Below are 25255 nucleotides of genomic sequence, written 5' to 3'. Positions count from 1 at the left end.
TGAGTAATATCTTCTGTGAATCTCATAAATCACAGCAGCAGTGCGACTGTAAGACGATATTTTCAGGTAATGAAGAAAATATTAAATGGAAGACAAGGCGTCAAAATGGAATGAATGGTGTAGAGCATCTCATCACGTAATATTTGGAATGAAAATTCAACAATATTAACAAAACATTTGTAAGAAAATTCTTTAAAAAGCAAGTAATGAGAAGGCAGGAAACTCTAATGAAAGAAATTTCATAAAAGAGAATATTTTGAAGTTGTCGGGAAGTGGAGAATCGAGATTTTCCGAACCAATGTGATCTTATTGATGAGACCAGAAGCATGCACAAGGAAATTGAGTACTAAAGTGTTTTGATCACTGAAGAGACCAAAAAATGAACACTTTCCCATCATGAGTAGAGAAGTAAAATTTACTGAAGTGAGACAAGTAATTAATAAAATCTGGGAATCACCATTCTAATTCTTTGCCAAAATTATTCCCAATGATGTAAGATGCAAATCAAGTTAATATTTCATGATTCTGTCCCGTCTGGTTACAAGATTCTATCCAGTGGAACACTTCATATTTCACGTTTCAAGTTACCTTTGACACCTCCGATACACTTACAACTTAAAACATTTGCAAGTCCAATAAGTTGACAACATAATATAGATCCCAAGTCTACTGACCCTTGCCTGATGTATAAATCCGCTGTTGTCAAAAGTTGAAGGAGAGAGCTGAGAAGAAGCATTGAAGTTCTCTAGATTTTCATATGAGGTAATTTTTAAGTACCCATCCATCTTCCTTTCGATCGGTTGCCGGTCAATTTGAGTTCATTCAGGGTCTCAGTACAATTGAGCTTTATCAAACCAGCAGGCATATTTTCCAAAGGATTTGAAGGCATGCAATTAATATCCTGCAGCAGAAACAGTAGTGATGTTCAATAGAAAGAACTGAACATAAAGAGAAAAAAGAACGAAAATTAGATAAGAATCTGTAAGTTAACGAAATGAATGCATTATAGGCTTCCAATGCTAAACAGCTGTAAGCATCTTGAAGATACGTGAACAACATTTCTGTTTGTCTGAATCGTTCATCAGTAGCCAGTTACTTTCCCATAACAGAAGTGGGAAAACAGATCAAGAAAAATTTGAGTGATTTTTTTACGCTCTTTCATCTTATCATCCGCTTTATTCCACAAATAGACATACAAAAAGCTGTTATCTTTTAGAGAAAATAAATCCAATTTCATTGAATCAAATGCGAGATCATTTAAAAATTCCTATCACACGATTAGAAATTGTTCACCTAAAATATTTTTGATTCATGGAATAAGGAGATCAAAAACACAAACACAAGAGTTCAACAAAAAATGCAAGAATTGGTGTCAATGCCATAACAGGTAAAAGAACCCAAGAAATGTAAATTTTTATTCAAGCATATGCATCTTTAACCATGTTTTCATTCCAAAAATTCATCAACTAAAAATGGATAGGTAAGTTAATTCCATTTTTAAGAAAAAACCGACAATAAAGCCCGTGAATCCATTACATTCAAGTTGTACAGCCCCTCAAACATGGTCTTGGACATCTCACAAGATAGCAGTCTAGAAAATCAAATCAGTAATTGATGGCTAGTAAAGGGTCAGCAATCTGCTACAACAATAAACTCCCAATACAATGCACAAATAAAAACTACACATACATAACAGAAAATTACTCCAATGTTAACAGAAATAATATCGTGAAAAATATATATTGTGACACCCATAAAATTCTTAATAAGAAATCTATCAAGGTACAAATGTTATAGAAGTTTTATTAGATTAAACCTACAACTTTCCTTACCACAAGGGCAACTAAAGGAAAGAGGAGATGATAAATGAGGTTAAAAAGCAAAGCAATTCAAGTGTGTAACCAAATTGAATGAAGGAAAGAAAGTGACCAGAATAAATAAATATACTAGATATTTGAAAAATACTTGGAAAATTCCACATCACCACTCCAAAATACAGAACAAATTTCCTGACTGTCATTATCTGTGCAGTAAAGAAGGAAATTTGTTGCATGGTAAAAAATAGAAATTGAAGACCTCATAAATCAGAAGAATGAAGCAAGAAGTAATCACAATGAATGATAACAAAGGGAAAAATTACCATGACATATTCAACACCCAGTTCAGGTTGGTCAAACTGAACACGGCACCTGCTATGATCAATAGTTAATACACTTCCATCATGAACCTCTCCTGTGCTCGGATGGATGGCAATGACACGTTGTCCAACTGATAGAGGTCGAGCTAAATCAGTCGGAAGACCATCTCTAATGCCTTCTCGAAGTTCAGCATAATGTTTTCTGACAGACTCTCGGTACTGATTAAGCTTATCTTTTCTTCTTTCAAAAACTGCTTAGAAAACCTCCGTGGTTTGCCTAAGGAGCTGCATCAATTACAATGTCTTACGAAGCCAATTCTAGCAATGCTTCATCAAGAATCAAGCATAACCAGAATTATAATCTGCACGTGAAAGAAATTAAACAGCATACCTCCTTATGACACCCCATTCAACACGGGTTAATCTTGGGACATGCCCTAATCCAACGTGATCCAGGTATTCCACAAACTCCCTTTTAGCAAACCACGGGTAATCAATTGCACTATAGAACCACTCAAAGACACACCACCTCCGAACTTTATAGCGAGAAAGCAATTGGAAAGCATCTTCTGTAATTTAAATTATGCATAAATAACAACAATCAAGAGATTCAAGAAACTCAACTCTCCTTGAAAAATGTGAAAATAACCCCTTTACCTTAAGATTGACTGCTCTGTCATGGGATGAAGGGATGTTTATGAATGATTGGCTGTTTACAATGTTCTCGGATGACTTTGTGTCTTTCTCAATCAGTGGCTTTGGTGGGTCAATCTTACGCCGGCTCCTCACTTTGGTAGGCAAATAGATCTGATTAGCAGATGGGAACTCTGTGGTTGATGGAGGTGTATCATTCCATTCCTTACCATGATTAGCACCCGGAGAAATAAGCTCCAGAGATTTCCCCAATCTCCCTTGCCTTGAATGAGTAGCAGCATGAGAGTGTTTACTCTTATTCATATTATGCTTAACTTTGTCCATGGTCTATAACCGAGAAAAAAAAGAGGTCAAAAATAGCCCATTCTACCAAAGGACAGTAGTGTAGGGAAGCATATTGACATACCCAGGACAATTCGGAGAACGCAAGTAACCAAGGTAGGAATGAAAATTGCAAATCAGAAATATTGACCTTTAATTCAGAACGCTCTAGAAGGAAATGTCTAAAAAATGATGAGAGATTAATGAGATATGGACTCATATGTTACTCCAATATCTACATTAAAGGAAAGCGTGAATGTTTCCTCATGGACTTATTACACAAAACTTCACAGTCAAAAGGTTGTGCAATATCCATATAATAAAATCCACAGATGGATGTATCATACTCTAAATGGTAAAAACCAAATATTTTAACATTCAGTTTCAAATTCTGAATGAAGTTATTATTCAAGTTTATGATCTGAATGAAGTTATTTCTTCACACGAGCACTATTAATGTAACAAACGGCACGTGTTAAAATGAAAAGAATAACAAACCTCAACCTCATGCGATTCACTCAAACGGGAATCAGTATAATCTTTACTTTTTTGGGTCTGCAAGTAGTTGGAACGCACATGGTCATCAACTTTTTGAGTGCGTGGAAAAATCAGTTAGAAAACAGAGAAAATTGAGAGCATTTTGACTAACACTTATCCTTACTTTAAGTGGTGAGGACCTCCGTCTCCTTTTTCCTACTCCAGCATTTATCTGATGAGTTTCCTTACTTCTGGAGGGGTGCCAGTGTCATGAGCAACGGCTTTTCTAAGTTTTGGAGATTCAAAGGCAGTGGTCTTCACTGCAGCTGCTGAATGATTTTCTCTATGCTTGTACTTCTCAACAATCCCAGTTTTCTCTTCCTTGAGCCGCACAGATGACTCTAAACACATATATAACAAAATATCAGAAGAAATTCAGCTAATGACATCAAAGGCAATACAGAATAAAGCATTGCGATGCCACCAATGGATGTACATAGAAAGCACACAAAGAAGATTCTTGGTGTTGCATAAGAATTAAAGTTTGCAATTGATGAGGATTCCGAAAGAATTATTTCTGTGACAAATAACATGCATTTACATATCTCAAAGTCAAAACCAAAGAGTGTTCTTCTGTTCGGTTTTAAGCACGCAACCATTCAACAAAGCCATTAGAGAAATAATGTGAGTATTAACTACCAAGCGCAAGTCAATGCTTCCACTCCAGCTCAAGCTGACAATCGTCCTATTGAGTAATGACAAAGTTGATAAACATTTAACGATGTTGGATTGAGCTATAAATCGCATGGTTGACTTGAAACGGCCCATATTTTCAAAACCAGTTGTTTCACCACTGCATCTATTGGTTTTTGGCCAAATTCCATCGTTTAGGCCTCCAAATCCGCAATTTTCTGTTATTTGTGGTCTTCTGATTTATTTTTGGCATATGTTACAATTTTATTATTTGTTTCCTTTCAATTTATTTTCGGGTTTTGACTTTTGAACTATTTAAGGTTGTAACCCCTTGAGGCTAGTTTTTCAGTTTTGGATTTGAAACGGCGTGTACTTCAATACGCATCCGTTGGTTTGTGGCCAAACTCCATTGTTTAGGCCTCCAAATCCGCAATTTACTGTTATTTTGGTCTTTTGCTTTTTGGCTTATGTAACAATTTTATTATTTTGTTTCCTTAAGGTTTTGACTTTCGAACTATTTGAGGTTGTAACCCCTTGAGGGTAGTTTTTCAGTTTTGGATTTGAAATAATATTGAAGAAATGAGCCGTCCTTTCCAACTCTTGGCACTTGTTTAAATCAACAAGGTGTTGAAGTCTTGATCCTGGTATTCGTGATTCGAATCAACAGGTTCAAGTCGAGCATTCTTACATCACGCTTCTTGCATCAGCTAGGAAATTCATGATAAACATGGGAACTAATTTATTGAGCCTTCCCATGCATAGTGATACATAACAAAATACTAGGCTCTGGATAAAACGGTCAGCCAGCAAAAATATACACGTATAAATTGAACTCAGTTGTTGAAACCACCATAAATATGTATCCCTAATATTATAAAACACATATAGCAAGGTTTTGCAAAGTGCAACTTAAAATAAAAAATAAATTTGCTTTCAAAAAAGAGAGAGAATTTCAACTTCATATTTATAGAACACATTTAAAAGAAGAACAAAAAAAAAGTGAAAGATTGAGAAACAAGTGGTCATACCAGCATCAAAAGTTGTTTCTGGCATCAAGGACAAATCCGCCAGAGTCTGCAGAGCATCAAATGCAGAGCATTCATCTGCGAAGAGAGAAGAAAACTGAGATGCTACCTTCGACGGTTGAGTTCATTGCTAATTGAAACAAAAAAAAAATCCAAAAGATCCAAAAAAAACAAAAAAAAAATCACGACTATGTATAATGTACCAAAAGCCATCCAACTAGGGGTGTGATCAGAGAGAACTGCTTGGTTGCTCGTGAACTATCCATTAAGAGCTCAACTCATTCTAGTAAACTAGCTAAGCTCCATCTTAGTAAAACAAAGGTTGTAACACAACAGCTATAAGTGTGGTATGAGTTTTAGCGCTTCGTTTTCGATGTCAAAAGTACACAATTTAGTTCGAGCTTTTAGTCAACCAAATCAAATTCCCTCTTCAGCTTAATATCAAAGTCCCATAACCTAAATTGAAGCTCGCTTGACTATATCAAACATTCTTCACCATGTTATAGTATTTTATAAATCAAAGGAAACTTTCAGAAATACTGGTTACCGAAACGGACAAAAGAAAAGGGTGAAAGTAAAGGAGAAAGGCACACATTTCATAACATGAAAGGAAGAAACAGTTAAAAGACCAAATAAAACAAAAGAGGATCACTTGGATTAAAGGCAATTACAAGTGTACCTGCACCAAATAAAACTTTTTTGCTTCGCTTCCTTGGACTCTTATACGAAGATCTGGCAGGTTTTACATTGGAGACCTCTGTTTCAAATTTTAGTTTGCTGGTGCCTTGTTTTTGCCCTTCCTCTGTCCCACTGCAGGCTTCCTTTATGTCATCCAAATGATCGTTTACAGTTTCGTCCATTTCTGGTTTCTTTCCAAGGTATTTCTTCCCCTTCTGTGAAACTCGTACTGTGTGAGCACCTTCTGTACCAACTAAATAGCTTCTATTTCTCGCATAGACTCCATCATCAGCTTCTGTGCTACCTAAACTTAATTCACAACCACCCTCATCCATTTCACTACCCCGATGTTTGACACTTGTCATCTCTGATTCAGCATGCTGAATTCCAAAATTCAGTTAATCTATGATTTTGAAGAAATACCAAATAAAGTAATAAAAGCTCTCTGGTAAAAATGAGTTACCATCTTTCACAAACTTGAACAGGGGATGACATCTCTGTTTTTCTTGTTGGTGTTTGAGAAACTTGAGGAGAACCTCCTCTTTGTGAAGCCTCCGTCAATGCTAACGCTATCTCGTGCGCAACATCATCATCCACTGCATCCGCCTTAACTTTCATACCTTGCCTGATAGGTGAAAAATACTTCTCTCCAATGTCTTGAGCACATGGATTGGAAACCGGCACACGGGGAGTTCTTTTTCCAACAGCTCGAGGTCCACTTCCTAGAAGAATGTAAAATGTCAAGAAAGTTAGTAAATGAAGACACTACCACGATTAAGATTTCCTTAGTTTTTTTCCCCACATTTCACCACTCGATTTATTTATTATATTCCCATGAGATATGGAAGCTCTAATGAAGCTATTAAGGGTATAAAACTCTGACTAAATAAATAAAATAAAACTAGTTGCTCATCGATCCACACCAACTCCAAAACTCCAATTATATGTTGCATGCACAAATATATAAAACACAAATCACTTTCTTACCAGAGCGCCTCTTCTTCAACAATGACAGGCAGCCATAATTTGATGCAGCGGACTGTGGCTGCAAGGTTCCCGGCAATGCCTTATCTGATCCTTTTGAAGGATAACTCCGAGATTTTTTCCCTCGCCCAATCTTCTGTTGTTTTCTAGATGCTCCTGTATCCTCATTGCTTTCTTGTTCACTATCACTTCCACCCTGCAATATCACAATTTTCTAAGTTCAAGCTCCATAAAGTCATTTCCTCAATCACAATGCACTGTCTAAATGCACTTAAGATCAATTCACATAGACAAGCATATTATCGGCATTCATATGCCATTACTTCTAAATTTATGCGCAATTCAAAGAAATGGCATCTATTCTATACAATTTGTACAGACATCAAATAAACTTTTAAAAATATTCAGGCTTGCTTTTATTTTGGTATAAGATAACTAGTTCATTTTCAGTTTGTGAACAAGCCTGTTAAGGTGCTCTTTAAAGGTTCATAAACTCATTAATAAGCTCATCAATGAGTTTGTGAGCAAGCTTGTCAGCAAAATCCTTAAGAAGCTCAGTCAGTAGTTAGAGAATGAGCTTGCTAATAACTCGCAAGTGAGATCAAACTTGTCCTATGAACCAGTCTCGAACAACGTTTTCGAAGCTCTAGGCTTGACCTCAATTGATTTTTCAATGAACAAGCTAAGCTTGAATAGGGGAAGGATTTGCTTGCTTACACCACACGGTTGCACCTATTAAATAAAACCTTACATTGCATAGAATCTGTTTCGTTGGTTTGAACCCATGACTCCCAATTCCTACCATTACTCCAAGGCCTGCTATCAATTAATCAGTCTATATTTCCACCAATTCATAAGCCCATGTAAAAGTGGTCTCACAAATAAATTTGTGCAAGAATATAATCAATTGCGGTTGACTAGACCACTCTAGTTTGTGATTCTCACAGTTCTCAGTACAGAATGTGTTGGTTCCGTGTACCCAGTTTGTCAACGGATATCAAAGGAGTCCCAATTAGGAAGGCTTACATTTAGTGGTAATCACAAGACAATTCACACATTAAGATCCACATATAACTCAGGATATCTCAGTTAATAAAATGTCAGTCTCACCAGGACGCTGTAGTGATCAGTCATCATTGCGATAAGTCCAACCACAGAAGCAGTCCCCTCTGGAAGAGATAAGTAAGCCTGGAGAGAGAGAGACAATCAGACTTCCCACATTTGACTGACGAGCCATTCGAAACATCAACCCTCTCATTGTCACATTACACGCAAAAGGTGAAGACACCCACAAGGATTGCAAAAAAAGATGCGTACAGATTGCCTTAAAGTTGAATTTCCACCAGGTAAATATCAGAGTAAAGGAAATAGGTTCACCCAAAACGAGTCATAAAATACACCAGGGCCATCACGCTTACCCTATTCATCGTGTAAAGGGCTTCAACCATTTCCATAGACCGGTTACGTACTGTAACAGCCACCTAGAAATCCAATCAAATAAAAAACCATGTAATGACCAATAACAGAAGCAGCCTCAGTTGTAGACTCGATCACAACAAACTGAACATTATAACAGAAAGATCCAAACATTAAGCCACAAACTTTTCTTACACAATTTAGGTAAGATTCTGACTAAAAAACTGAAATTATATAACTGAGACTATCCATCCAGATGGTAACAAAAGTCCTACTTCAAGGAATATATATATATATATATAGAGGATTTCTCACATAAGGGTCTAATGTAAGGGTGTAAAATAAGGGTGAATTTTTAATGGTGCGGATGAATGAGATGAGAAGTGGGGTCCACTGCTTTGAGTCCCACATGTTTCAAATCAATGGAGTAAACATAAACCCTTATTTTACACCCTTACATTGGACCCTTATATGAGAATTCCTATATATATATATACACTGTAATTATAGCGTAATTCACCCAATATCCTACAATGGTAAGAACACAAACCATTATAATAAGGACGGCACTAACCTTCCTCCAATCTTTCCCATACTTACGAAATGCTTCATAAAAACGCACAAGCTCCTCCTTGCTCCATTGAGGCCCTAGCATGTCAGACAACTTTCTCTTCTGTATATATAGAAAATAATTGTTATCACATCATACATCTTTAAAATCCACGCTTCTCACGATCTACTTCTTCTAACTCAGTGCAACTAATTCAATACATTATCAAAAGAATCCTAAAAAGGAGCTCTTTTCCATTTTCCAGGTTGAATGAAATATTAACAAAAATTGCCCTGAACTGGTATAGATCAACTGTAAGTCAGTAACTCTAAGTGCAGCTTATTTGTCAGAGTCATAGCATTCCAATTTTCACAAATGATTATAGTGGATTAAAAAAACATACACGAACTTAAAAATATACATTAATAACAGAACTTTTGTTACGTCCAGCTACAGGAAACCAAAAACATTTGCTCATCTCAGGGCAAGCTAAATGGTCATTCTTAATAACAAACACAGCACATCTAACACAGATACAAAGCCTAAAAACTCGGCATTACTGAATACTAAACTACAGAGTGCCAATCATAGAATTGACATTTGGGCTTAGCAACAATAGGGAGAAAGAAGTTCCATTTATTGCGGACTCCCTGATAATATTGAAGAACTTTGAGTGGAGCCAAACTTACCCGTTGCTTACTCTTGCTAGCATTCTCGCCATCTTTATTTGAAGCAACCTCATTAATATAAGAAAACCGCTTATTAACACTTCTTGATTTTTTTGAAGGCGCCATGAAGGACTTCTATTAGACTCTGCATCATGATAAATATGAAAAAAAATAAATAAATAAAGCATGAGATAAAGGAATAATGATCATAATAAAACATCATAATACTTATATCTCTGTTCAGTCAACCAGTCTACTAACTGGTCCACCTTGCAGTCGTATACCTAACTCAAGGACATAATCTACGAACCACAAAATGGGAACTCATGAAGAGTTGAAGACAGTAACTTAGCCACAAATGGCTTAGATAATCAATTCCAAAAATCAATAATGGTAAATTTGTTCTATGCCCACCGAAAAGGATGCAAGCAGAAACACACAGCATTGGGTGGGCGACAAGAAAGGATGACTACCCCATTAAGTGAAGCACAGACAACTAGATCCATTTATGCATAGAAGCAATCAAAATAATATTTCAGAATTCAAATTCTTACCCCAGTATTCCAACAAAAGCATAATTAAGATTTCCCTTGTCCATAATGTTAATTTCTCCGTAACCATATACAAAAACAAGGAAAGAAAACTCTGTATGATCGCACAGAATCCTCCGGGGACACAAATAGTTGGCTCGTAAAAAAATCAGAATTTAAATTTGTCAAAAAAAAAAGCAGTAAGTCAAATTATTCCAAAAACGAAAAAGAACAAACAAAGCTTTCACAAACTGTATCAATCTACAATTACCCAGTGGACCCATCCAAATTATGTGTGTGAGAGATAGATAGTGTCGATAAATCAGCAAAGCCCGCTTACAGATTCAAACTGTAACTGTGTTTGGTACCCGAAAAGAACAAACACAAAAGAAAAGCTCGTCCTCGACTCAGCTGAACCCACAACACCCCAAATTTCACTTCCCTATGCTTTCCCTCAAACAAAAGGAAATTGAAAAACAAGCACTGCTCCAATATCCCTAATTGAGAAATACAAAGAGAGAGCGTCAATGCTTGGCAAAAAAAATACAGAAATTGAAAAGTTGTTGCTTACGGATCAAAGTGAGGCTCCGATTTCGACCGTTCCGAGAAAGAGAGAGAAATCAAAGCATGAATCGATCGAGCGGAAGCCGCGATTCAGTGAGCATGTCGCTGATGATGATGAAGATAGAGGAGAAGAAGATGATTTAGGGGCATAACCGCGAAACTTCAAAATAAAAAAAATGAAAATTGAAGGCAAAAGCAAAAGAGCGAGCGACTCACCGAGTTTTGTTATTTTCCTTCTCCCATCTTTTCTCTCTTTTTTTCACCTTTTTTGAATTCTGTTTTATAGTATATATCTGATTATCGTTTCTGGTGTGAGACGTCCTATAGTAAACAAGAAAGGGAAACTCGTTGCTGAGGAACACGTGGCATGGCTTTTAATAGTCAGTCAGTCAGACGCATCTTATCATTTTAACCCAACATAGACATCATCATTGACCGACTTCATGTTTTAGCCTGGTCTTCACCACATGTAGCTTGACAGTACAAAGGTTTCAATGAACACTCGAGTGCTGAACTGCTGATATACTGACAACATGGTTTTGTAGTTGCGAACTATGCTGTAATGCTTGTTAGTCATTTCAAACAAGTCATTCTGTATTTTTTTTTTAAAGCGAGTAGGGAGGACAACCCGGAATTGAACCTGAGTACTATCAAGTTGAGTATATGCAATAAGTTATCCTATAATTTTTTTTAAAGTGAGCAGGAGGACGACCCCGGAATCAAACCTGAGTACTATCAAGTTGAGTATATGCATTGACCACGACGGCTGAAGAGGAGGTCTGCGAGAACTTGGTATCACCAAGTCGAGTAAGTCTTTTAAGCAATTGTTCTTGCATAGTAGCTTAAAATGGGACACTCTACTAGCATTTAGCACCACGTACATCAAATCAAACTATCTCCAAAGACTAGACTTGTTTTGTCCTGGCAACTTCGACAAATACAAGAGCTATCAACATTGCTTCTGATACCAAGTTTAGGCAGATTAAGCTGAATGTTTTTATGCTGATTTCATGAATCAGGACAAAACAATGACTACTAACTTCATATGTTACAATGAACACAGGATTTGAGCTCCTAAAGTCCTGCACAGACTCGCTTCCTGTGTTCTTGCTTACTGGCTTGACATACACAATGCAGTTGAATGCCACCCTTGAAGCATATCTGGAGCAGCTTGTGTTGAATGACCTTCAGATTCCATACAGTTAACATGTTAAACATCTGAAAAACGGGATAATAATGATTACCAGGCTCAATAAGAAGAGGATTTCAGAATCCTAAAGAGACAACAAGCATCTCATCAACTCTATCCCTTTTGCCTAAACCCTAAATCTCAAATGTTATGCTGTTTCTAATTTCTATCCCAGTCATGGCAGCAATAAAAAGGAAGATCAATAATGTCGAACATGAGGAGCACAGATGTTAACTGAACCAACAAGGAAAGGATCCATAAATACCAAAAATAACATCCTCATAGCAGCACCAGAATCCTAGATCACCAAGCTTCTTTTCCATTACAAACGCAAACAAGGAATTGGAGCTGAATCAACGCCTACCCCAATCTTAGATGCAATTTGGACACAAAGCAATTTGAAGCAACCATGACATTGAAAAATTCAACATTACCAAGTTGGAAGCTCCAATGCATGCAGAGGCATTACCAAGTTGAACCCTTCTCCAGAAGAAGTAAAATTTCAACCCTGAGTCAAACTTCATTCAAAACTCTGTACAGAAATCATGACACAAGCATGAACTAGAACTTCACTCAGCAATTTCAGTCATAAAATTCACCAAGTAGCCATTATGTAGGTACTTGCAAACTATGACCAGCTACTCCATCACCAAGACAGTGAGAAGACATTGACATTACGACTATCACCATGCAATAACAACAACCAGGCAACAATGGAGGTCGGATATTCTGTAGGCTTTTACCTCTTGCAATATGGTTATAGTTAATTCACCACCAATAATTCAGAGAAGAGAGAGCAAAGGGAAAAAATGACATGGATAATATCTCTCATTTATGAGGAAAGAAAGCATCACATAGAGTTATCACAAGTGCATGGTACAGTATAAACTGCACCAAGCCCAAAGAGTGAAGCAAATTCGAGCAATTCTTCTAGTTCCATTCTCTGCAACAACACCAGAGCCATATTCACACACACTCATCAATCCCATACCTCCAAACCCAAGAAGGCGTCTCTTGTTCTGTTCTCTTATTCTTGGTATCCAAGCTTCCATGTCATAGGGATTAAGACATTAGGTATGCTCTATCCTTCCAAAATGAGCTCCTCGTAAGTTGAATTACCTACCCGTGAGAACAAATTAGCACTAGTGTTGAGGTCTCAAGACGCCTCACAAGTGATACCCACAGCAGTTCCTCTGTAATTTAGTGAACCAAAGTAGAAGCACATAGTAATATACATATGCTAAACGTTCTGAATCATTCAAGTATCACCAGCTTAAAGCCTCAACATTTCTGAGTTCTGATAAACAATATGCGACATTGCAATTGCACAAAATCGCAGAAATCCAGTCAGAGGCCTTATGTATTTAAGGAAAAATGAACAAGGCATCAAAAAAAAGCCGCCAAAACAAATAATTAGTTTGCCAAGGCCCAAGAATAAAAGAGCACAGGTTGAGTCACACTTGAGCATTGACAACCGAACAAAAAAATAGGTAATTGACAACCAACATCAAATACAACTTCAAGACAAATTGTTTTGGATTATTGAAAAAAATTCAACACTGAGAAATCAACAAAATCATGTGATGTGACAACAAAAACATGAAAATAATGCTTCGTTCCATTGCCATTGCGAGATCCTACTCACTTTTTCTCACTTCCTCGCTGCATTGATAGGTTCAGTTTCTCAGTATACAGCTTCATAAGTTCAGGAGCTTCTTCTTTATAACATGTCACTAACTTTTCAAGGAACAACTTTTCCGTATAAGCAAACCACCTAAACAAACTACGCTCTTTAATTAGACCTTTCGACAACAAAACTCGAGCAACCGATCCCCTTGGAACAATTCTTTTCTTCAAGCTCAACGAAAGAAGTGCTGGGTCTTTGCAAACAACCAATGGCTTTAATCCCATTACATTGATGAAATAGTCCATCACCCCCGTAATCTTCTTCTCTGACGCCGTCATACACCATGGATTCCTCCCAAATGCTATAATAATATCTTCATCAGACCAACCCCATTTCTTATAAACATCAACCTTCTTTTCCCAAGTCGATTTGCTTATTGTCCTCAAAGCAAAGACGGCCAGCACAAACTTTGTCCTCAATGGGTTGAACCCCATTCTTTTCACTTCCTCCACAATCTCCCTAAATTGATCTGAGCCAATCAAAAATGATCTAGGCTGGTATCTTAGTATGGTAACGATTTTTGATTCTGGTACTCCATGTTCTCTCAATATATTGATGTTAGAAGCAATTGGAGTATTTTCAAGGTTAACAGATAGAATACCCGCATAACGTTTAAACGCTGCAACGGTATTCTCTTCAGATTTAAGCACATTGGTAAAGAAATCAAAGGAAGGAATCAGTTGTTTTTCCAAGCTTCTTTTGAAAATGATTGGATAATAACACATAATCTTGGCTAGTTCAGGGCTTGACATCCCTTTTGAGTAAAAAAACTCAAGTTTGGGCAAGAGGAATTTCTCAGCATCGCATACAAGCAAACTTGGGATTTTCTTAATAATTGTGAAGATTTGGGTCTCAGTAAAACCATGATTCTTCAGAAAAGCAATAAAAGAGTCAGGTTTTTTTGGGGTCTCAAAGTGGATATCCTTTGAAGCCTTTAGAGCCGTTTCTGGCGAGAACCCACATGAGTTTACGAGATACGAAACTACAAATGAGTGATTATCCGCATTAGTTGAGACGAACTTGAGAGATATTAATTGAGAAAAACGCGGATTGCGGGTTGGCGAAGCTGTAACAGTGCGTCTCCCAAGTAGAATCGTTTTACAGAGAAAGTGAAACATGAAGCCTGAAATTATAGCAATGAGGTAGTGAAACTTACCGATTCTTGAAAAGAAAACTCGTATAATCGAATTCCAAATCGCAATATAAAACCCTCGATTGCTGTTTCCGACCTAGAATCCTGGTCTGAATGTTGGAAGAGATTGAGCCCTTTTAACGGGCCGTTTCACTGGATGTAAAACGACGATTTTGGCATTTCTGCGGCCCACTAGCCCAGTGGGCTTTTCCGGCCCTTCTAGTGGCTAAGGCTTTGAAAGCCCACTAATCCCCCTCACCCTCCAAAAAGAAGTATCAGTATTCAGTAGTATAAGCACTCTGATGGGAAATTATATATACTAAAACAGAAATTACATTAGGAATCAAATGAATAAACACAGACTATAGTAGAAATTCACTCGATTATAAAGAAAATCTAGATATATAAACGTTACTGTGAATTTTAAAAACCTATACAACGATTTGACTATAAAACTATGAAATCAGATAGTTTATAAGCCGTGAAATAACGATTAAATGTATTTGGTTTCAATAAATATGTTTTAGCATTTACGGTAAGAGACCGCATGGAAAGATTGTGGGCAAACAAATTAACTTATAAATATAGACCCATCACCTCCCACCAAGAGACACCTTTTCTAATAAAAGGCCAAATCCGTGCGGGCCTATTGTATCTACATGAACCAAATAATCCTATGATTTCTTTAATCTCTTCAACTGCAAAGTGAAGAAATTTCCATAAAGTTTTTGCACTTTCAGTTCCAAGGGAAAAGAGAAGAAGAAAGTAAAACAAAAACCATCAGTCCCAAAAGCATCACAACCTCAATTGCATGCAAAATTACAAAAAATATGCAGTCCATAAAGATCACATGCAAACACAATAATCAGAAGAGATTAAATAAAGCCATCAAGTAAAATTAGTTTGGCGAAAACAAGATATAGTATTGATTTAAGCTTTAATTCTGACAGCCAACTGAGAGCTTACTTCAAAGAAAATTCATTTGCATTAGTCGCGTTCTCGGAACAAATTCAAAGATAAGAATGGAGAAGATTAACTGAATTGACAACCTCATGTGAATCATAATGTTGGCATCCTTCAATTTCCAAATACTACTCATTTTGGAGCTGCCTTGAAAGGTCCAATTTGTCTGTGTAAAGCTTTAACAGCTGAGGAGCTTCTTCTTGATAACGGTAGACAAACTTTTCAAGGAACTTTTTTTCTGGACATGCAAAAAATCTACTCAAGCTACAAGCCTTAACCAGACCCTTCGACAACAAAACCTGGGCAACCGAACTCCTTGGAACAATGCGCTTCTTCAAGCTGTATGCAAGAAGTTCTGGGCGTTTGGAAATAAACGCGACTCTAACCCCAGTACATTAACAAAATAATCCATCATCCCTGTAATCTTATCCTCAGAACATATCATAAAAGGTGGAAACCTTCTAAATGCCATCAAAATATCTTCATCAGACCAGCCCCATCTTTTAAAGACATTAATCTTTTTTTTCCATGTCATTTTGCTCAATGAGCTCAATGCACGTACAGCCAAAACAAATGCAAACGAAAGAGGTTTCAACCCCATTCTCTTCACCTCCTCCACAACCTCCCTGAACTTATCTGGTTTAGTACAAAAGACCCGAGGATGATGATATAAGATGGCGGCGATATTTGACTCTGGTACTCCATTTTCTCTCAATGCATAGATATTGGGTCTGAGATAAGTTTTAGGATCTTGAACTAGAATCCTGGGATGGCTGATAATGACAAAAATGGTCTTCGCATCCGATTTGAATAAATCTTTCAAGATTTCAAAAGTAGGAATCCATCGGCTCTCTAAGTTCATACGTAAAATGGCAGGGCAATTACATATAAGTTTGATAAGTAGCGGCCTTGAAGCCCCTTTAGAATTACAAAATTCAAATTTGGGCAAGAGGGTTTTCACAGGATCAGATACAAGCAATTTAGGATATTTCTTGACAACAACTGAGATTTGGGTTTTAGAGAAACCATGGTTGTTGAGAACAGCAATAACCGAGTCAGGTTTCTCTGGGGTTTCAAATCGGACATATTTAGAGGCATTTAAAGCAGATTCTGGAGATAACCCACATGAAATTATCAGATATGAAACAGCAAAAGATTGCTGATTTGCAGCGCTTGAGATGAATTTGAGAGATATTAATGATGCTGGGTTTAAAAGAAAAGGCAATTTCTGGGACGAAGCTGTAATCGCGTGTCTCCCATGGAGGAATGTTTTATAGAGAAAATTAAACATGAAAAAGAAATTAAGCTACTGAGAATGGCAGCTTACCAGATCCTGAACAGACATACACCTTCAGCTAATTTCGTAATCGCACCAGACAACGGTCAAGGAAAGGAAAACCCTAAAGCCCTAGCCAGTACAATTTTTCGAATGAAGGAACGGAACTCTTACGAAGGTGCTTATTAAAACGCACCGTTTCATTCCTAGGCAGAGTTATGATGGAACCTTAAAATATGTCCATAATTTCTTTTTAAAATGTCTCTATTTATCGAGAAAATCATAGATTAGTCCCTCAATTAAAAACTATATTTCAATAATGATACTCAAATAAGTTTTGTTTTATAAAGTCCATAAAATTTAAAACAATAATCCATAAAAGATAAAAAATTATAAATATTTATTTTATTGACATAAATATCATCATCTTCCTAATTTGATACTCAAGTTAGATCTTCCTCCAATGTTATCACAATTGTCATTGATGTGGTAATCAATTTTTTTAGTCGGCTCGCGAGAAAAGTTATATTGATATATATATATATATATAGACACACACACACATGGGAGTTTCCTTTCAATATGTAGACATCTTCACACGTAATTAGTTTTGTACAATAACTGATGTTCTAGCAGGTTGCAAGGACCATGGACGATCATTAAGGGAGAATATGCTAATGGTTGAGGGTATTTATAAGTTGGTACATCAAACTTTTATTAATTGTTTGCGCAATTCATCTTTATAGTTTGTTGTGCAAATCAATTGAATAAACATTCACAGAAATAGGACCGGGCTGAGCCGGGTTTTGATAGGCCCTTGGTTCGGCCCTATCATTTGTAATATATAGGTCGTATAGTTGGACTTTTCTAAGTCCACACTCGGCCCATTTTGTCAAACGAGCTGAGTTGGACTCTTTTTAAGTCGACACTCGGCCCGTTTTGTCAAACGAGCTTACAAAATGGTCTCGAGCTCGACTCTTTTGTCATACAAACCGACCAACCGGAAGAGGCGGTGGATGATAATATCATCCATCTATCCAATATTTCATCACTTAAACATATACCCGTCCCATCAATGACACCAAAGAATGAGATACATGATGATAATATCATTATCACCCATGGCCCACTTTTAATGAAAAAACAAATTAGTCAATCTAAACCATTGTAGTCAATGGACCACATTTTTAAAATACCCTACAAATGTCAATCATGAAGACTTAATGGGAATCTCATGAAATATTGGATGGACTATGTATGGCCACGAAACCAGTCCAACAGTCAGTGATCCACGTGCAGACATGGCCATGGTTGGTATAATAGTAGGAGAAGCGTTATATGTCCATAATTGTCCTTAATCTAGGTGACATAAGAAAAAGTGTGAGGGACCATTTAATACAAAATGGTCCCCCACATTTCTATTCATGCCACCTAAATTATGGATACCAAAATTATGGACACATATCATTTTAGTAATAGTAGACCCCTGCATGTACGTGGGACCAATTGACATATAATAACATTTATTTTGGGATTATTGGAAAAATTGTTTTTCGATCTTAGATGTATGGACGAAAATTAAAATGCATGTGATGGACGCTCCACACGCACTTTAAATATTGTCCATATATCTCAGTAACTGGGATCACTGGAACCTCAGTTGTTGGGACGTCTAGCACTACTAATTCTATAATGGATAAAAATATATGGTTATGCTCCGTTTGTTAGGAGGAAAACTAATATCTCAAGGAAATAATTATCATGGAAAAACGACTAGTTTCTAGTGTTTGGAAAAAAAATTGCTAATGTTTTCTATTATTTATTTGGTGAAAAACATAAATTTGAGGTACAACATTATTATTTTCTTGTGATAATATAATGTGTGCATACATATATTTATCAATGTGTCAATACATAGCAACTATAAGATGCAAATATTAAATTATATTTTGAGACAATAATCCAACAAAATACAGAATAATCCAACTTCTTTTATGCTTTTTATATACAAACACATCCAATATTACTTCATTTCACTATATATGTGGATGTGTTTATAACTATAAATGGTCGGTGTACACAAGTATATGCTCAGTACATTCTCTAATATAATATATTCACAATCACAGTAATATAACTTGTTAAAACTAATATTTTTTAATTAATATATTTCATATATATACATATAAGATGTATAATTTTAATGTCTTATAATATACCTGAGGTACAATTTTAATTGACCTAAAAGTTGCTCTGGGTCCTACGTGACATTAAGAAAAAAATGTCTTAATTTAATGTCTTGTTATATGTAGTATATATATGGAGTATTATATAAAAGATACAGTTTTTTAATTTCACTTTAAAAAACCTTTCATGTATACTTTTAGCAAAAAAAAATTGGCATAACAACCAGTTTATTGTTGTAGGGAAAACAACATCCCAAGGATAATAAAGGAAGTTGCTTTCCATCTTATAACTCCTTATTTTGAGTTGACTTATTATAAATTTTGTTTTGACTAATTTCGCTTTTTTATCTCCAAACACCACAAAATTAGGAAAATATTTTCAGGAGGTTGATTTTCCGTCAAACAAACGGAGCATTATACTGTCTGGATATGCAAGTTGAATTATTTTATGGGAATTACTATTTCTGAATCTTTTTCTATAAAGACAGGTGCAATTGTATGATTGCTTAGCATTCCTTACTCGTTAATTTCATCTGACCAAAAGCCTTTCTTGATATCAATGGCACCAAGCTCTCAGCCTTCCTCTCGCCCGTTGGCGAATTTTTCTCCGTCAATATGGAATCAACATGACTTTACTTCGTTTTCCTTGGATGACTCGGTATGTTAAATTATTAGTTCGACCCAATAAGCTAACCTATTGAAAACTAGCACTTCTTCTCACTTGTGGATTACCCGACCTGTTACAGTAAAAAGTCAAGTCAAGTGTTGGATATTCCAAAGGTCTTGTTGGTTGTTTTCTGTTTTTCATTTTTTGTTTCAATTTTTCATTTTATATTTTATGTTTCAATTTTACGAGGAAAGTGCATTTTTATTTGTTTTCAAGTGATTTTTTATTGCCTGTGTTTACTAAAATGGGCAATTAAATGTATTTTTGGGCTTTCTTATTTTGTTTTTGAAAAAAAAAAAAACATGAAAAACAAACACATACCAATCATACACTTAGCCTCCGTTTGACATACAATTTTATCAGTGGTAGATATGCTATCGGAATGTTTAGTAGTGTTTGGTTCAACTTTTGCTAGTAACATATATGATGGATAATATTCTGTGACAAATTAAATGCAGGAGTATTATGCATTTTCGTTACGACAAATGCATATAAATGTCAAAATAAATAAACAATTAATTTCTAAAACAAATATAACTAATTAAAATATTTATAAATGAATAAAAAAGTTTCATAATTTTTCGTCTTACAAATATATATATATATATATCCATATAAGTTCATACATTTTTTCATAAATACAAAATAAATATGCATCATATGGTCATTAGTTGTTGGTTGTGAAGAAATTATAAGGGTATTTTGGGCAGTTCAATAATTAGGTGAGGGTTATTTGGAAACAAATGTCAAAATGGTTCCAAAATTGTTTGAAATGGGACAATTTCCATTTGACCATAAGATAGCCTCAAAATTGTCTTAAAATTAGAGCCAAGAAATGGCTGTTTGGTTTGCACCAACCATATATGTTCAATGTTTTTGTTGAGTAACGTCTCTGTGGCTGTTTTTTGTTTTCTATGATTAATATTGTTTATTTGAAGCTTGAACAGTTCCTGTTTTGCATGCACTATCATGTAGGTCATTGATTCATGTGCTAAGGAAATAGAAGCACTGAAAGTAGAGTTTAAGGATATGTTGACCTCTTCAAGCGATCATTCAGTGCAGAAGATTGTTTTGATCGACTCATTATGTCGTCTGGGATTATCATATCACTTTGATCATGAAATTTAACTGCAGCTGAAGCAAATCTTTGAAGCTGAAATCATCTCTTTTGACGAAAATCGCAATGACTTGCATGCTACGACACTCATGTTTCGAGTTTTCAGACAACATGGTTACAAAATGTCTTCTGGTATGTATATAACCCTAAACACACATAGTGTCACTAAGGGTCTTCATTTTTCATAAAACGAAAAACAAAAAACGTCTATTTTTTTTTTTCATTTTTTATGTTTTTAAGTGATTTTACTATTTACCCGTTCCCCGTGCTTTTTACAATGGGCAACCAAACATGTTTTTGAAGTTATTTTTTGTTTTCCAAAAAATGAAAATAGCAAAATGCATGAAAAATAAATACATCAAACAAACCCTAAGATTTTGTAGTAACTTTGAATCAGATGTGTTTAAGAGATTCAAGAACGATGCAGCTGGCTTCAACGAGAGCCTCACTGGCGATGTGAAGGGACTGCTTAGCTTGTACGAAGCTTCACATGTAAGCATACATGGAGAAGACATTCTAGATGAAGCCCTTGAGTTCACAAGGACTCACCTGAAGTCCTTAGTGACTCAATTAAGTCCTCATCTTGCAAGACATATAAGTGAAACACTGCTTGTGCCTTTTCACAAGGGATTGCCAAGAATCGAAGCAAGAAAATACATCTCTCTTTATGAAAGAGACGATTCAAGGAATGATTCAATACTCAAGTTCGCCAAAATAGATTTCAATCGAGCACAGTTGTTGCACAAGTTGGATTTATGTCATTTGTCGAGGTAAATGTTAAGACTTGTATCCCATCGATTATGTATGAGTCACCGATATGATTTATAAGTAAAAATCAAATCTCTCTCAACTAAGGGATCCTTTTAAGAACAAAACCAAAACCGTGGGGGTCTTGGGTTCAAAAAGGACAATACCCCTTTGAGTATCCAATTTATAACAATAAACTTAAATATTTTGTTCCATTTCATTGTAGGTGGTACAAGGACACCATTGACATTGAATCAAACTTTCGCTATGCAAGAGACAGACTCCCGGAGAGTTTCTTGGTGGGTATTGGAACCTTTTTCGAGCCTCAATATGCTCGTCCTCGGATCATTATGGGTAAATTAGTGATATTAATAACAATTCTGGATGACACATTTGATGCATATGGTACACTTGAGGAGCTTGAATGCTTTACGAATGCAATGGAGAGGTCTCATACTTGCAACTCGGTTTTCCTTTTTGTGTTTAGCCTATTTTCTTATGATCCACTAACAGACTATTGCTTTTTCCATCTCTTCGTTTAAATAAGGTGGGATATTGATGCTATGGATGACTTGCCGGACTATATGAGACCTCTATACGAGATTCTCTTAAGTTTCTTTGATGAATTGCAGAAAGAGTCAAAAGAAGAGGGAAGAGCCTATGCTTTCTCTTATGTGAAAGATGGGGTAAGATCTATTAGTTACTTTATGTCAAAAGTATATTATATACACGTCGATTCTCAACTCAACTTGCTAACCATCCATCAATTTCTACCCACGATGTGGGGTTCAAATCCCGCGGATAGCATATTTGTGCTCACTATTTATACTCGATCAGTAGTAAAGTTTTAACAACTTCTGTTATTTCTGCCAATGTCAATGTTAAGTGGAAAGAATATGTAAGAGGAAACCTTGTTGAGGCCCAATGGTGCAATGCTGGATATGTGCCTACATTTGACGAATACTTGAAGAATGGCTTAATCACAAGCGGTTGCCATATTATTCCATTGATGTCTTTCTTTGTAATCGGAGAAGCCGCAACAATCCAGGCATTCGAATGGCTCGAAAGTAGCCCGAAATTCATGACAGCTTTACAGACAATAGGTTGTCTTGTCGACGACATTAAAAGTCACAAGGTACAATTCCTAGTTCATAAAAAACAAGTTCTTTGTTTCATTTCTTGCCATTTGACATTGTAACATTGATATAATATATATATGAAGTTTGAGCAAAACAGACGCCACGTTGCTTCGGCGGTCCAGTGTTATATGAAGCAATATGGCATCGCAGAAGAAGAAGAAGCAGTTGCAGGGCTGAAGAAAATGATTGCGAACGCGTGGAAGGATATAAATGAGGAATGGATGAGACCAAGTGCAGTGTCAATGGAACTTCTGAAGCCACTGGTTGGGCTTATGCGCACGGTGCAAGAGATATACAAGCTGGATGATGGATTCACAGATCAACTAAGTTTGAAAGACAGCATAACTTCATTGGTGGAGACTGGAGTGCCTAAGTGATAAATGCATGCAAGACTGATACCTGCCATGCATTATGGTTCCTGCATGTCAGGAGATCGAGGAGAATGGGTCATGGATAGTTATGATTGCGTCATGATGGGTAGTTATGAATTGTGGCTTGCAGTTGTTCCCACTAGCAGTTGTTATCATTAGTAGTTGTTTATTTTCTAGCATGCATGTTCCTTGTACTTTGCAATTGTACGCAGGTTTGCTTCACGTATGCATGAGTTAGTTTGTACGGATAAATATGGTCTACGCATGAATGAATGAATGAATATGGACAGTTATCCTACAAGTATCTTCTCTCAATTCCTCTCGACTCTCTTCCTTTCTACATTTCCTTCCCTATTCTTTATTTTGATCGTATTAGTGAGATTGTAAATCGAAAATGCTAAGTATCTAAATGTTTTTTATATCATTCAGTTGTGCTATGTCAAATCCGATACAAGACTACAAGTCTTGAATGTAACTAGTGTTTCAAATACATAAATATAAAAACCACAATAACATCCAATAAGAATGGAATTACATTTTTTTTGTTCAATTTCATTGTAGGTGATACAAGGACACCATTGATATTGAATCAAACTTTCCCTATGCAAGAGACAGGCTCCCGGAGAGCTTCTTGGTGGGTATTGGAGCCTTTTTCGAGCCTCAATATGCTCGTGCCCGGATCATTATGGGTAAATGAGTGATCTTAATAACAATTCTGGATGACACATTTGATGCATATGGTACACTTGAGGAGCTTGAATGCTTTATGAATGCGCGCAATGGAAAGGTCTGGTACTTGCAACTTTGTTTCTTTCAGTTTTCTCTTTGTTTTTAGCCTTTTTTAAGACGCATGATTTCTAATAATCCTCTAAGATCTTTCACCTTGGATAAAACAATCATTTGGGTGATAGCCTAGTGATGAGCTAGCCCAATTGTCCGATGGGCATGTTAGGCGAGAGAATTCTTGGTTACCAAAAAAAATCTTTCTAGGGCCAAATTGAATGGGCTCAAAGGTCTTATGTTTGATTTCAACTATGAGAAATACCTTTGCGCCGTTTTGACCCCTTACAGTATCGTCAAGTGAAAAATTTCTATACACGCTTGAAGATCCATGTTTAGGCCATATCGGATTCCCAAAAGACAAACTTGTATGATATCGTTCTTGGTTTTAAAAAAAAAATGTAAATGTGTCAAGCAAGCTATATTATTTCGTCAATGAGCTCTAAAATGGGCTCTAGCTCAACTAGAGCCTCTATAAAATGTCTTTTAACAAGCTCTTGCCTTTTGGCTCCTCCAAAGGTGGATTTTTTCAATTGGTTAGTTCTGAATGACAGAGTCAATACAAGAGATAGGCTTCACAGACTAGGCATTATGGATGATAATTTATGCCCAATTTGCAGCTCTCATTCAGAGACAATTGATCATCTCCTCTTGCACTGCAATGGAGCAAATTCAATATGGTATAGAATAATGAATTGGTGGGGTATGGATTGGTGCTCTCCAAGATCAGTTTCTAATTTATTTGAAGAATGGTTGTCGTTTGCCTCTGGTAAAGATACGAAGAAAGTGTGGTATTTGATGTCTGCTACCACTACTTGGACCCTATGGACAGAGAGAAACAAGGTGATTTTTGAGGATAGTCATTTGGATTGGGAGAATATATTCTATCTAATTTTCATCAGGTATGGCTTATGGCTTAAGCTATCAACATCCCCCTTCCTTATTGTGGCTTAGAAATTATGACTTCCAGTGATGGTTGAAATTCAAATCAAATTTGTGCAAAGCTGTCAGAGCTAATGTTTTCTGGATTCCCCCTCCTCTTGGATTTCTTAAATGGAATACTGATGGATCCTTTCAAGGGAACAAAGCAGGTGTTGGTGGTGTCTTAAGGGATAGCCAGGGAAAATTCATTTGCATTTTTTCAGGCTCTGTGGAATCTCGGGAGGCAAATGGAGCTGAAATTAAAGCTATTAGAAAAGCTTTGGAATTGTCTGTTGAATATGAAGTAGGAGAAAGGGGTAATATAATCATAGAATCAGACTATCTAAATTCTATTTCTTGGCTTAAGAACGACTCTAGCAATC

The 25255-nt window shown here is 36.3% G+C and overlaps 3 protein-coding genes and 1 pseudogene across 3 annotated transcripts; 1 reads left to right on the top strand and 3 right to left on the bottom strand.

The window, feature by feature from the left end:
- Window positions 1-218: 218 nt before the first annotated feature.
- LOC120012858 lies at window positions 219-10894 on the bottom strand (annotated as a pseudogene).
- A 2483-nt stretch (window positions 10895-13377) lies between these two features.
- On the bottom strand, window positions 13378-14796 carry LOC120012851. The gene has a single exon (XM_038864390.1). It carries the CDS (start codon window positions 14689-14691, stop codon window positions 13528-13530), a length of 1164 nt encoding a protein of 387 aa, XP_038720318.1. The 5' UTR covers window positions 14692-14796; the 3' UTR covers window positions 13378-13527.
- A 1000-nt stretch (window positions 14797-15796) lies between these two features.
- LOC120012672 lies at window positions 15797-16959 on the bottom strand. Its single transcript, XM_038864107.1, has 2 exons — window positions 16055-16959; window positions 15797-16007 (listed from the first exon to the last, which is right to left on the bottom strand). The coding sequence occupies exons 1-2, from the start codon at window positions 16957-16959 to the stop codon at window positions 15797-15799; spliced, it is 1116 nt and encodes a 371-aa protein (XP_038720035.1).
- A 2693-nt stretch (window positions 16960-19652) lies between these two features.
- On the top strand, window positions 19653-23177 carry LOC120012671 (probable terpene synthase 6). The gene is made up of 7 exons (XM_038864106.1): window positions 19653-19788; window positions 20773-21046; window positions 21312-21684; window positions 21888-22109; window positions 22209-22347; window positions 22548-22796; window positions 22884-23177. The coding sequence occupies exons 2-7, from the start codon at window positions 21004-21006 to the stop codon at window positions 23175-23177; spliced, it is 1320 nt and encodes a 439-aa protein (XP_038720034.1). The 5' UTR covers window positions 19653-19788; window positions 20773-21003.
- Window positions 23178-25255: the final 2078 nt, after the last annotated feature.

The sequence above is a fragment of the Tripterygium wilfordii genome, chromosome 13 (assembly GCF_013401445.1).
Source record: "Tripterygium wilfordii isolate XIE 37 chromosome 13, ASM1340144v1, whole genome shotgun sequence".
Lineage (NCBI taxonomy): Eukaryota > Viridiplantae > Streptophyta > Magnoliopsida > Celastrales > Celastraceae > Tripterygium > Tripterygium wilfordii.
The sequence above is the reverse complement of the archived record's forward strand: the minus strand, read 5'-3'. Positions and strand labels throughout refer to the sequence as shown.

What these genes read in the sequence shown, in the direction of transcription:
- LOC120012851 (XM_038864390.1), bottom strand. Translation starts at nt 14,691, where the DNA reads ATGTTTCACTTTCTCTGTAAAACGATTCTACTTGGGAGACGCACTGTT.
- LOC120012671 (XM_038864106.1), top strand. Translation starts at nt 21,004, where the DNA reads ATGTTTCGAGTTTTCAGACAACATGGTTACAAAATGTCTTCTG. An exon ending in GATTTATGTCATTTGTCGAG is followed by an intron (nt 21,685 to 21,887) that starts GTAAATGTTAAG and finishes ATTTCATTGTAG; the next exon opens with GTGGTACAAGGACACCATTG. An exon ending in TCTCTTATGTGAAAGATGGG is followed by an intron (nt 22,348 to 22,547) that starts GTAAGATCTATT and finishes GTCAATGTTAAG; the next exon opens with TGGAAAGAATATGTAAGAGG.
- LOC120012672 (XM_038864107.1), bottom strand. Translation starts at nt 16,959, where the DNA reads ATGTTTAATTTTCTCTATAAAACATTCCTCCATGGGAGACACGCGATT. An exon ending in TATTTTGTTAATGTACTGGG is followed by an intron (nt 16,008 to 16,054) that starts GTTAGAGTCGCG and finishes TCTTGCATACAG; the next exon opens with CTTGAAGAAGCGCATTGTTC.